Raw genomic sequence first — 13934 nt, 5'->3', positions numbered from 1 at the left:
CTATTGGGATGTGCTCTCAAGTAGTAACCAGCTATCAGATCTCTTAGCATTATTTCAAGTAAATATATTCATCTTCTTGAGGGTATTTAGATTGCAAGTATTTTCTCCTGAGTCGACTGAAAGACTTTGCTTTTGGGCACAGTAGTGGTTCTTTACTTTGTGTGATCTACTGGTGACCTTTCCCCTGCAAAACATGTGGTTACTGTGTTTATAAACTCATGCATATTTTTTTGCATACAGCTTGTAGGAAATCACAGACTTGAAGCCCCTCGTGAAGCCCCCCTCCCCCCCCAACTTCAAAACTGAAGGGCTAAAGATCACTGGGGAATCTGGAAGTGAGTGGAACAGACATGATTTAAAGTTAGGGGTAGGGAATCACAATCTTGGACTGCTTATTTTCACCGCACACTCTTTTATAAAATGTGTTTACTCTGTCTCCTATAATAAAAGAACTCTTTCTTGGTCTCTGATTAAAACTTTTTTTTTGGTAGTACAATGAATTCAGATAGCCTTCAGGAGAAAAACAAAACCTGTGGTTTTCCTTGTAGTTTAAAAAATCGTTCTTCTTGACATTTTATTTTGAACTATTGGTTAGCTCCCAACCCATTTTTGACCATAGGAATCCAAGCAGAATTCCAGATAGGAAATATTCTAATTGCACTTTAGCATTTCCCTAGTATTTCTATCTATAACCAGTTTCCTATATTGTGGTGCTTTTTCGGGGTTTTTTTTGTTTTGTTTTTTTATGCAAAATAAATAGAAAATACCATATAGAAAGAAAAACAGAAAACTCCAAAAGTGCACTTGAGAATTACAAATATTTCAGAGCCTAAATAACAAATATATGTTAGATTATAATGCAAATTCTAAATCCATATTAATGTAAATTGTCATGATCCAGTGTGCTATACCAATGCCTAAGTAAAATATTTTAACATGCAGAAATATGACACCTTGATTTAACTAGAGAGATGAATTAAGGAAACCTTCAAATGTGTGAAATATGAAGAAAGAAATTGTACATTTTAATCTGTGAAAGCTGCCCTGGCCCTGGCTTGGTTAGTGTGGTGCCAATATGACAAGGTTGTGGATTCAATCCCTGGTCAGGGCACATATAAGAATCAAACAACAAATGCAAATAAGTGGAACAACAGATCAGTGTTTCTCTCTCTCTCCCTCCCATTCTCTCTCTAAAATCAATAAATGAAAATTTAAAAGAAACTATGTAATAGGTTGAAAATTCTAAGATGCCTTTTATTTTTCTATTGATAATATCAAGATTTAAAGATATGTAAGACTTACAGTCTATCAAGTTTGCACATAAGTGAATTCACTTAGTCACTCACTACTACTTATTCTCAAATATTTGGTTTTCTCTTGGAGCAATTCAGGCATATTCAGAACCGCCTAGCTGTCCTGAAGCTATTAGTTTAGAAAAAAAGTCAATAAATAAAAAGTGGGCCTGTGTACTCCAGAATAGTTTTGTCTCCTCTTAAGAATTCTCTGGCCTCTTGCCTTTTCTTCTCCCCAGAAGTAATGTTTTTGCTTCTGTGAAGTGTTGTATCCTTGGATTGCTGATCTGTGTTTGATATAATCCATCAAGACATGAATCCTATTGCATGTGAAAAGTCATTACAAGAAAATAAAAATCTAAAACACATTTGAGTTTTATTTTACCATACTACTTTTATTATATAAATGTAGTACTGACAAGTTGTGTTTTGTTTGGTTTCAAGTCAACCAGCTGGTTCAGAAGGAAGTAAAAGTTTGTTCTTGCAGAAAAAAAATACTACTAATAAAGATGCTGACAAGGATAATTATTTGTAGTAATGGGAGTTGTTAAAAATGTAGGGTTTGAGACCTCTCTCCAGACCTACTAAATCAGAGCCTGCATTTTAACCAGACCCACTGTGATTCCTATGCAAATTAACGCTAGAGAAGTATTGTCCTAGTGTCTCTAGTTACCCCCTGCACCAAGGAAGGAAGAGCCAGGCTGAGACTCACTGCCGGTCAGTGCCCGCAACTATTTGTATAGTAAATACACATAAGGGAAGATTTAAATAATTAGTAAACTTGGATTTACCTTAAAGTATAGTAAAATCTTGAAGAGAAAAAAAAAGACAATGCAAAATTTATTTTTATGAAAACTAACAAGCCTTTTATATAATTGCAAAATATTTTATTTAGGCCGGCCATCTATTCCCTGGGATGTCTGGCTTTAGGGGAAGTGGAGCATCAGAGCTTTCCGTTGTGTGTGTGTGAAGCTGATTAGAATCTGGATTCAATTTTAGGTATCGAGACCAGCCTCTTAGCCAGTGCTATAAACTGTTTTATAGACTTTTCATTACTTCGTTTCTATGATAGTAAAAGATAGGAAACATCTCTTTACTTCCACAGACTGCCATTCCATTGACATTAGGGCAGAAGAGAGGGGTTAATGAGAGAATTCTAATTCTAATAAAAATTTTTCTGTATGTTGAACCGATAACCTACATTGAACTAGTTTTTATTTTCTTCCTTTCTGGATTTATACATAAACCTAATCCCCTATCTCATATCAATGTTTTATGAGGGAACTAAACTGGGTAGATAATTTTATATGATAAACCTTTGATCAAAGCCTAAAGCATTGTATAACTTTCAGGACTAAAGTTTAAATTTCATAAATTAACTAATTTTATTAACTAGCTTTTTATAGCTAAAATTCATAAGTATTAAAGTATGAATCCAGTAAAGGACAGTGATTTGAAAAACATGGGTTTTGTCATTTTCTAAATTTTCATGTATTTTCCTATTTTTGGTTTTGCAGAAAAAAAATCTAAAGCAAATTTTTAAAAAGAAAATTTGTAAATCTGTATAAAAAAACAAATACCCCAGAATTTTCAAGGCGTTTGTCAGTATTTTACTACCTCATGATTAATTTATTCTTTCTCTTAAGTTTGCAGTTTCCTAAAGTTATTATATTTTGATGTCTGGTAGTACTAAGGAATTGATTAATTTTGGACTAAAATAAATAAGGAGGCTACTTTTTCTTGTTTTGCTAGTTTTCTAATGAGGCTTGTTTGCACTGATTTTGCTTTTAAATATTTTACATTTTAATTGAACTTTTCTTTTTTTAGCTGTGTTTTGGGGTGATATTGCCTTAGATGATGAAGACTTAAGTATCTTTCAAATTGATAGGACAATTGACCTTACACAGAACCCCTTTGGAAAACTTGGACATACCACAGGTACAGTTGACTATTTGTTTCAATTTGCATTCCTTTGGAAGAAAATATACTTTTGAAATGCTATCACTTTTAATGTCTCTCTGATCAACTTTGATTTCCTACACACAAATGACCGTTTTTAGAAATTCAAGATTTGTACATAGTTTTTATTTCATTAATTAATTTATTTAACCAACAGGTTATCGTGTTTACTATGTACCAGGCCTGGTTTAAGTGCTTTGGAGATATTAACTCTTTAATCCTTATGAAAACCCCAAGAGGGTGGGTACAAAGATAATTGTGATTTACAAGCGAGGAGATTGAGGTTTAGAAGGTTATAGAGTTTGCTTATTGTCACATAGCCAGGAAGTGTCTGAGGTCAGGACCAAAATTCAGTTCCAAGGAAGGCCATATTTCACTCGTTAGCATTATATTAGCTGCCTCCCATTCCCAATTGCAAATATTGAGTTGCAAAATGTAGAAGTATTCATAAAATATTCATAAAGTAATGTAAAGTATTCATAAGGTAATTATACACAAACTTATTTTGGAAAAATTCATCTACCTTTTACGTGATTTTTATGAAAACACAGAAAACAATTTTAATTATAGTTGTTTGACATGTTTGAATTTTGCCTATATGAGACTTGTAGTATTTAAAAGGTTGTTGCGTTCTCATTTAAGATATTTTTACTAAAACTTAAAAATCTTTATATTATCTTGATATGATTTTTATTCTGTATTATATTTTGGAGAAAATAGCAACATTAAAATTTCTTTTTGTAGCTATAACTAAAAAAATTATTTCAATGTCATGCTTTTTGAGTTCATTGAATCTCCCCTCAAACCCAATGCTATTTTTATTTTCTTCTTTCTGTGAAAAATAAGATACATAGTTTATTTGTGGTATCTAGCAGACAAAAACTAGGCTTAAGGCTTTTTACTGTGAATTAATCTCTCTGTCCAATTTGCTTTTTTTTGCAACTTTTTATTATGACACATTTCAAACATACAGAAAAGTTGATAGGATAGTGTAGGAGGCAAGAGTACAATGGTATTCCTACTTACAGATTCAGTAATTGTTAAACTTATCGTATTTGCTCTGTGTGTGTGCATGCATACATGCATAAGTTTGCATAAAACATTTTGTAACTAACTGCGGACAACATAGCATTTTGATATTAAGTAGGTTAGCATGCACTTCTTAAAAATAAGGACATTACCCTCTATAATCAAAATACAACTATCACATATAAGGAATGTATATTAGATAATAAAACTTAAAGATTTATGTAAAATGGTAACACACACTACTTTAAAAGTTGTGTGCTCTAGCCTTTGTTATATGTAGTGACAGCCTTTTCTGAAACATATCCCAAATATAGGAGGAACACTGCCTTGCAGTGTAATCACATATAGTACATTCCTGTAGGACACGTGTATTGACAGCTCTCCAGTTGCGATCTCACAGTTGACATGGCCACAGAGACAATGGATTTGGGCAAGAGAGCAATGAAACAACTCAGCAAATCCTAGATTTACTGGGCTCTATTTCATTTTTTACTTAAATTTTTGTTAGCTTCAAGCTTTATTCAGGTCATTTCTTTAACCCATTGTCTCCTTTCATATAGGGAGCATTCCTTTTCTGTGATTTAAAAAATTGTAACACTGCCCTAGCCAGGTTGCTCAGTGGTTAGAGCGTCAGCCCCTGGACGGAAGGGTGGCACGTTTAATTCTGGCCAAGGGCGGGTACCTCAGTTGCAGACTCGATCCCCGAGTGCAGGAGGCAACCAATCGATGTGTCTCTCTCCTGTCGATGTTTCTCTCTCTCTCCCTTCCACTCTGTCTCAAGAGCAGTGGAAAAAATATATGTCCTCAGGTGGAGATTAAAAAAAATTGTAACACTACTTAATTTTGTCATTTTATTTATAGTTAAGCTCTGAAATAGTAATAGTTGGAAGAAAGATACTATTATTTTAGATAAGTAGCATAAAACATTATATTGTCAATCATAAAAAACATATATTCTAAACGTATGCGTGAAAGGTGCATGTTTGAAAGTAACTTGCATTGTTCAGTTGAATTTCAATGTAAAAGTGTCCTGTTTTATATTTTTCCTCTATTTTTTCCCTTTCTTTTTAGTTTGTGCTGAATTGATTGTATTTCCTCATTTCGAAATATATGGTCTTTCCCATAAATATTTTTTCAGTTTGAATATTTTCATTTTGTTTTTAGTATATGTGAGAAATAACCACCTATTTAATTTATTTTCTTTTTTCTATTTCTTTTTTGTTTGTGTTTTTTAATATATCTTTATTGATTTCAGAGAGAGGAAAGGAGAGGGAGAGAGAGAGACAGAAACATCAATGATGAGAGAGTCATTGATCGAGCCCGCAACCCAGCCATGTGCCCTGACCGGGAATCGAACCCCAATCACCTGGATCCTAGGTCAATGTTCAACTGCTGAGCCACCCTGGGCAGGCTCTTGTTTCTATTTCAGTGAACTATCTAGACAGAATTTTATTTCAGTGGCTATAAAAATTATTCAAAATTCCTAAATATAAAAATATTATTCACTTTGATAGTCTTGAAACATTGTTTTTGTAAGTCTATAATTACTCTAATCCTGATTACCTTAATACTAAGACTATTTTTCTCACAATCTGTTTCAGTTCTATGGAATATGAAGTATAATTGTTACATAATGGTCACTTTAAACATATAGATGCCATCTTTTAAGAATGTTTCTTGTAACTGCTTAGGAATGAATATATTTAAGTATTACCTCATCTCTCCAATATGTTCAATGAAAAAAATTTCAAAAATTTTTCTCAAGGGGCACAGCAAAAATGTGACCATGTAATGCAGATAATTAAACAGAATCTTAGTGAAAAAGCACTCTATCTTACTTACCTTATAAGGACTTAATTGATTTTCATAAGGGGCTTATATGGTAATAATTTTCATCATTTTTTTATTAGCTTCAATCTACGTCATTAAGTTCTAGTATTCATTTCAAAGAGGGGAAAAACAGATATTGAGAGGCAGTAGTTCAAAGTCCAAGAACAGTTTGTTGTTGTTCATGAATTTCTGGCCTTCTTTCACTGTTTTAGCCCAAAGAGACTCATGAGCCACACTCTTAGTAGTATGAATTCATTTGCACTTGTCCCGATATCATTGGTGGTCATATTGGTTGTTTGCTCAATAGTACCTCTTTGTTATTTGTCAGTTAAAAATTCAAGAAAAAGGGAAAATAGGAAATAAAATTGAGAGAGCATTTTTTAAAAGCCCTAGAATAAGAGGACTTGATTTTCGTATAATGATCTGTTTCCTGGCTTTTGACAGAAATCTACCTATTCTAGTTTTTGTTGTTAAAATTGCAAGAAGACATGTTTCCTTATTTTGACCCTCTCCTCTACCTTTTAACTTATACAATTATTTATATCTATTTTGGTAAGTTTTGCAAATTACATAGCATAAAGCAGTGCATTTGCTGATGAATATCCTTTTGGATTCTTACCTTATGATTTTTTTCTAATTTTGTGTTATTAGTATTTTATAAATTATAGAAGCTAATTTTCAAAATTTATTTGAATATATTATAAGATATGATATGCTTTTAGAAATATTTCAAAATTGATCATAGCTTTGGAGCAAAACACACGCTATAATTTGCTCTTCTGTTTTTATTTCCATCTGCTGATTTGACGTCTGAAACGATTCTGTTTACATTGGGGAAATAGCTAGAATGTAGTCAACAGCGCAGAACAACTTGCTGTCATCCTGTGTGATGTCACGGTCATAGCAAAGAAAAATGTTTCAAATTATCAATAGATGACTCAATTTCCACAATGTCCAAATAAAGTCATTTAGCTTGCTCTGTGGATCTCCCTCACTGCCTTAGTTTTAGTTACCAAAATTTGTTAATGTATAATTTTTCTCCTCTCTTAAGATTTATGGATATTCATGACTCTGACTCTCTAAGACCATATAAAAAAAGATGTCCAAAGAGAAATTAATATAGCCTATTACTATTGTTTATTTATAAGCACTTTAAAATGCAGTGTTTAATTTAACTTTTTTTTTTTTTAAGGTGGATATGGAGACCATGGTATGTCAAAGAAACGAGGGGCCCTCTACCAACTTATAGACAGGATAAGAAGAATTGGCTCTGGTATATCAATGTTTAAAGTTGCAGACGCTTGACTTGATGTACAGTAAATATTATACTCATAGCAGTTCAGTTTGCCATTATGATGCAAAGTATGTGAAGGATATATGCTAAGAAAGAATCCTTTATTTTTATTTTGTTAGTTAACTTAATTGGGGACAATTATAATGTTCTGTTAACTTATTTTTAGCTTCTCCTTATTTAAATATGCATTAGGTATTTATATTATTATTAATGTTTATTTCTAGTAAATGGGGTATCACACTAAGGTGTTTTATCAAGCATGGAACTACATCAGTTTTAATCAACTGAAAAAGATCATATCTGCTTGAAATAAAATTCACTTAAACTGACAAACTGATTTATCAGATTAAAGAGTAGCTGAAATTTTTTTGACCCTTCCAAAAACATATAGAAAAACATTCAGAAAAACTGCCCCCTGTTTTCATAATTAGTTAATATTTATAGTATTGAATTTATTAACCCCTATTTATAGATTTGAGTTATTTTTTAAAAGTATGTTCAAATTTCACATTTTTAACCTATTTAATTATTATTGAATATTTGAAAGTATTTACTTTCAAGTATTAATTTTCCCAAGCAAAGATGCTTTGCTCCACGGTATTAAAAAGACATGCTATACACCTGAAACTAAAAATAATATTGAATGTAAACTGTAATAGAAAAATAAAAATGAAAAAAACCACATTAAGGTCATGGGTGTAGGGGGCATATATTCAATATTTGTTGCGTCTGAAGGGTATACTAGTGCGAGGACATTTGTGTTGGCAGTGATAGATGAATAAGAAAAAATAATTATGCAAACTTAGTAACAAAAATTTATGGAAGGCCACCAAGAAAAGTTAATGACTGCAGGTTTGAAAGATTCTCCAGAATAGACTGCATTTTATGTCGACCTGTTCACTGTGTGTACTGATTATGCGGAATGGAGCTAGCCCGTTGTCCCAGAAGGCTGAGCCCTCATCTGTCTTAATGTTATTCCATTCACTTTCTCTATAATGTAATATTCATAATTTTCATCTGTACTACTACAGAATATCAATCCTGAAAAAGGGATTAAACAGGAGTAGGAAGAGATTTGAATATCGTAGGACTTCTTTTAAACATTGTGTTTCATTCTGGTGGTGAATTTCTTAGTGGTCTAGTACAGCAGGATACTTACATAAAATAATTTTTCTGTGACCTACAAAGTTTGCCTGACTTCTACCCACTCTAGGCTGTTGCATAAAAATTCATTAGAATTTGCTCATAGAACATTAAGAAAGAGTATTTTCACATGATACTCTTAAATCTTTTTAATACTTTCTTCAAGTATGTCATATACATGAAGCTTGTCTTTAACGCATTTTGACTTCAGGCACACTTACACAAATATGTAAATAAGACATTTTCACTTTTGTCCTTTAAGACGTAAGTGACTCCCTGCCCAAGGACTTCTGTTTCACGGAATCTTTTAAATGTCACTGCAGGCTTGGAGCAAAACAGCACAGTTAAGGGAAAAGTACCTCTAAAATTCTCAGGGCAAAGTGAGAAAAATCGAGTTCCTAGAGCCGCTACATCAAGAACGGACAGAATATGGCCCGGAGGTGTTATTCCCTACGTTATAGGAGGCAACTTCACTGGTAAGATATCCCCCAAGCGCCTATTGTGATAAAGAAGTAATAATTATCTTACAGATAAAGTGCACATTTTTATAGAATATTAATCTATAAAATATAGTGTTAAATGAAACTTGAGAACTACTCCCCTTCCCTCAGTTGTTAGTTTAGGTTGTCTTGTAACTGAAACCTTTCTTTAGCCTTGAGTTCTAAGAGTCTGGTTTTTAACTGAGTTTCAAATGTGTCCATTAAACCTGGAAGCTGGTTTCTCTTCAGCTGACTGGAAGAATGCATGTCCCGCCTCCAGGGCCCTGTGCACACGTATTTGCAGAGAGAGTAAGCTTGAACCTTCTGATTATGAAGTGAGTGTCCGTTCTTAGCCATGGCTCCCTTGTGGAGCTCCAGGCTGCTATGTGGTTGGTGATAGTGGCGGTGTCTGAACTGCCCAGCCAGACTCAGGACAGGGGAGTCCCACGCAACACCCCTTTCCGGGCAGACAGTTTATTAATGTCACGCCATTCTTCCAGGCAGCCAGCGAGCCATGTTCAAGCAGGCCATGAGGCACTGGGAAAAGCACACGTGCGTGACTTTCATTGAAAGAAGTGATGAAGAGAGTTACATTGTGTTCACATACAGGCCTTGTGGGTGAGTAGAACCAGGGAATGGCTTAAGTAAATTAAGAAGGGGGAAAAAAATCCGAAGGTAGGATTCATTTCCTAATATATGCTTAGTGTTTTGCCCATGAGAAAGTGAATTTTACATAAGAAAATATTCTATTCGAAGTAAATATATTCTTTGATCACAGCCCTTTGTGCATGTATCTCAAGTGCATTCATTCCTCCACTCCCTCAGCTGCATTTCCTTGTGTTCTAAGTATAAAGTGGCATTGCCTATGTCCCACGCACCTGAGTTAGAAACTTCAGGATCATCGTCTAGTGATTCTATTGTGCTTCCTCTAAAACCTATTCAGTATGTTTCCATTGATATTCACTGTGTCTCTTGGTTCCCACTTCTGTGCCACGTCAGTGCCCTGGTCCGTTCATGTCTGTCATCTCACACCTGGTCTATTCCGATTGCTCTTCTGTGTTGCCTTACCAGCGCACTGCCACTAGAATTATCTTCCCAAAGTACCAGCCACGGCAAAATACCGCCCTTTTTGAGATTCGTGTTTCTTCCTATAGTGGTGTTTCCTAGATTTGCTTCTTACAGGATGATAACAAAACTTCCCAAAACAACTATTCTGTAATTTGTGAATATGCTGTATGAAATTTTGATAGCTATTTCTGTAGCAGTGTGCTGATGAACATTGTTAATATTATTAATATTCAACCAATGGAAAGGAATAGAGAATAACAGCGTTCTCTAAACTTACTTTAAAAAAGGAATTTCCACCCGGCCGGCATGACTCAATGGTTGAGCATCGACCCATGAACCTGGAGGTCAGGGTTAGATTCCTGGTCAGGGCACATGCTCGGGTTGCAGGCTCGATCCCCAGTAGGGGGTGTGCACTCAGTGACTCTCTCTCATCATTGTTGTTTCTATCTCTCTCTCCCCCTCTCCCTTCTTCTCTCTGAAATCAATAAAAACATATTTATAAAAAAAAAAAGGAACACCCATCTCACCCTTTTAAAAGTGCTCAGTATCCTGGAGCACATTTTGGGAAGTGCTAGCCTGAGAAGAAATCTAAATTCCTTGATATAACATTTAAGGAATGCCATGAACTTACCACAACTTCCGTCTGTAGCTTCTTCTGCCACCACATCTCTCCACAAATCCCATAATCTAGCCAAGTTACAGCAATAGCAGTTCTTCAAGCAATGCTGTCTGTATACTGTAAAAGGCTTTCTATTGTGAAAGTCCTCAAACTCTCCTTCCCTGTATTTCCAGTTCATTGGAACTTATATTTAAATATTTAAATTCAGCTTGAATTTTTGTTTGCTTGTTTGCTAAGAATACTTGACAGGGTGCTGTCTGCACTGCATCGCATCAAGAGGCACAGGAGCCTGGACCTGCCACTTTAGTGATTACGATGGGTCAGTAGATTCAAGTGGCGACAGCCACATCCTGCCATCGTAAAAGTTCACATCATTGCAAAATAGCAATTTTCTAATGGTGTTCTTTTCTTGTATTCCTCCTACATTGATTTGCTGAAATTCTTCTATAAAGAGGAAATTTTTCTATCACTTATAGCTATTTGAATATACTACCCTCTAGTGTCGTTTATATAGTGAAATAAAAATAAATGCTGCCCAGCTGGCGTGGCTCGGTGGTTGAGCATCACCCTATGATCCAGGAGATAGAGGTTTAATTCCCGGTCAGGGCACATGCCCGGGATGCGGGCTCGAACCCCAGCAGGGGGCATGCAGGAGGCAGCTGATCAATGACTCTCATCTTTGATGTTTCTCTCTCTCTCTCTCCCTCTCCCTTCCTCTCTCTGAAATCAACAAAGACATATTTAAAAATAAATAAATAAAAAATAAATAAATAAATAAATGCTTAATTTCTTTAGAGGAAATTGTTCCACCCCTAATGACATATTTTTGGGCGGGGGGGATATATTTTATTAGGTATGGTGGGGGAGGGTTATCATTTGGCTTTGTGCTATCATATTTTCCTAGATCATTTAACTTAACTTAAAAGTGATAGATTTTATTTTGGCCCCGACTGACATTAAGAAAGACGATACATTATTGTTTCCCTATATATTTTTGGATAGTGCCCTAATTTTTTAGTTATGACTTATTCAAGTGATGTTTTCTTCTAAGTTACTCTAATTTTTGCTTGATAAGTTTTGGTTACTTTTGAAATGCCTCCTAGTTCTTTATATCTATTTAATATTTTAAAGGTCCAAATCTGCACTGTCCTCCCTTCTGATTGTTTAATAGAAAAGAATATAGCTCAGCTTACACGTTTCTAAGTACATAATCTATTCAGATCAGTACAGCTTTCTTCTTTCCCATCCTTCACTTTTGTAAGACAAATACATCCAAAACACTGATCACTTGTTATTTTATTGCTTAATTTCTGTTTGGAACAAATTCATATTTATACTCATTTTCTTTTGATTCACTTGCCTCTTTTCAGTGCTTCCCATTTCACTTCTTTGATCCGGCTAAACCATTTTTCCCTCTTCGCTATCATTTATTCATGTTTTTGCCTGTGATATTTCAGTTGCTTGGAATGCCTTCCCTTTCACTTGTCGTCGGTGGGTGTCTTTCACCTACTTCATTCTCAGCCATCTCTGCGCTGCCCCGGGGGACTTGGCTCTGCACGGCTACAGCGGTTACTTTCCGCTGCTGGGTCAGGTGTCGCCCGTCACCAGCGAGGGCAGGGAGCTTACCTCCAGGTCCCTCGACACCCGGCACACTGCTTTACAGCTAGGAACCAAGAAAATACCGACAATTTACGTATTAGCTAAAGCACATGGTGTGTAACTCAAAAGAAAAGAAGGTAAGAATTTAAAGAGGTTTTGAAGAAAATGCACTGTACAGCCTCAGAACTTATTACTAAAAGCCTGAACCTTTCGGCCCTCTGCACCATTCCTCCCACCCCAGTCCCTGCCTCTGGTGACCGCCAGCCTGCCCTCTGCGTCTGTTGAGCTGTGTGCCAGGCTGTTTTCTAGGGGCTGTAGATACAGCAGTGAGCAGAGCAGTTAAACTGTGGGCCCACGAAGAGCACTTACATTGTAGGCTGGGGAAGCAGAAAGAAAGGTGAAACTAAATGAAATATAAAATGTGTTAATAAACCCTAAATTCTAGGACAAAAAGGAGAGCGGGGTGAGATAGAAGGGCATTTGTGTAGAGGCTTGAAAAGCATGAGGAAATGGGACATATGGATACCTGGGAGAAGAGCTCCTGGCAGGGGGAAGGCCGCACAGCCTGTGTGGAGTGAGTGAGGGGCCAGTAGGAAGAGATGAGATCTCTGTGGTAAGACGTGTGTGAAGAACATGCAGGGTCTTAGGGTTTTCTGTAGGTACTTTAGGCTTTCCTCTAAGGAAAAGGGAGAGCTTGCATTAGGTAGCTGAGGCCGTTTATAAATTTATAATAGATATGTCAGGGATCAAACCACCACCGTTTTTCTTCTTTCCCAGGACCACTGTAAAAGTCAGCATGGAATGCATTCTTCCTTTCCGCATGAACCCCATCTTATTTATTGGAAAGGGCTATGGGTGAAATTATGCTAAAAAAGGTATTTGACATGAAGTAAATTGACCCCATTTCTTGACTGTCTCCCAGATTTTTGATTTGCAAAGTACTCTCTTCTCTGAATAGAACGAGCAAGAATGGCTCAGGCTCAGGGTGGGTAATTTAGTTACGACATAGTCATCAGGTATTTCAGTTTTGTTGCTATTGCTACATGGCGGCAAATGTTTCAGTTTAAGTCTCTTCAAAATCCATAAATTTTCTGGTTTTTTACATCTAATACTTTACTATTGGGTATATAATAATATAAATAACTACCTTTGTATGGATTACAACTATTTTTAAAAAAACTACCTGGGGGCAAAAGCACAATTTCCTGATTTTTTTCTCTCTACCAGATTCCTCTTTTTTTTCTATCATTGCTTTATTAAGCTTAATTAACTGTTATAATAGATTCATAAATAATAAGTCAAATTAGTTCATCTAACTGGCATGGTGTAGGGTAAAATATTTAGACATTTAAAAGCCCACAGAAACAATTCGAATGACAAATGTTTGTATTTGTGCAACCAAAAGAGCTGCCAAATGTACTTACTCTGGAAGTTGAAATTAGTGAAATTCCTCTCAATCATTTGGGCAATTAAGTTTTGACAATTTCCCCTTCTAATTTAATAAATTAGAACAAGTGTTTGATGTCTAATGCATCATGATTCCCAACTATTCAACACCAATTATTTACTGCCCTCTATTACTATTTAGAGGGGTGGTCCTAGAGATAAGCTATTTTGATGTA

The 13934-nt window shown here is 35.4% G+C and overlaps 1 protein-coding gene across 1 annotated transcript in view; it reads left to right on the top strand.

The window, feature by feature from the left end:
- Positions 1 to 13934, top strand: part of TLL1 (tolloid like 1) — a 154620-nt gene that overhangs the window by 62233 nt on the left and 78453 nt on the right. Inside the window, exons 2-5 of the mRNA XM_081135385.1 lie at positions 3120 to 3230; positions 7303 to 7383; positions 8871 to 9023; positions 9527 to 9644. Coding sequence (XP_080991511.1) covers positions 3120 to 3230; positions 7303 to 7383; positions 8871 to 9023; positions 9527 to 9644 — 463 coding nt within the window. The remainder of the gene's footprint in view (positions 1 to 3119; positions 3231 to 7302; positions 7384 to 8870; positions 9024 to 9526; positions 9645 to 13934) is intronic.

This window comes from Miniopterus schreibersii, assembly GCF_964146895.1.
Source record: "Miniopterus schreibersii genome assembly, chromosome: 4".
In the NCBI taxonomy this organism is placed as follows: Eukaryota; Metazoa; Chordata; class Mammalia; order Chiroptera; family Miniopteridae; genus Miniopterus; species Miniopterus schreibersii.
This window is presented reverse-complemented; position numbering and strand designations above follow the sequence as displayed.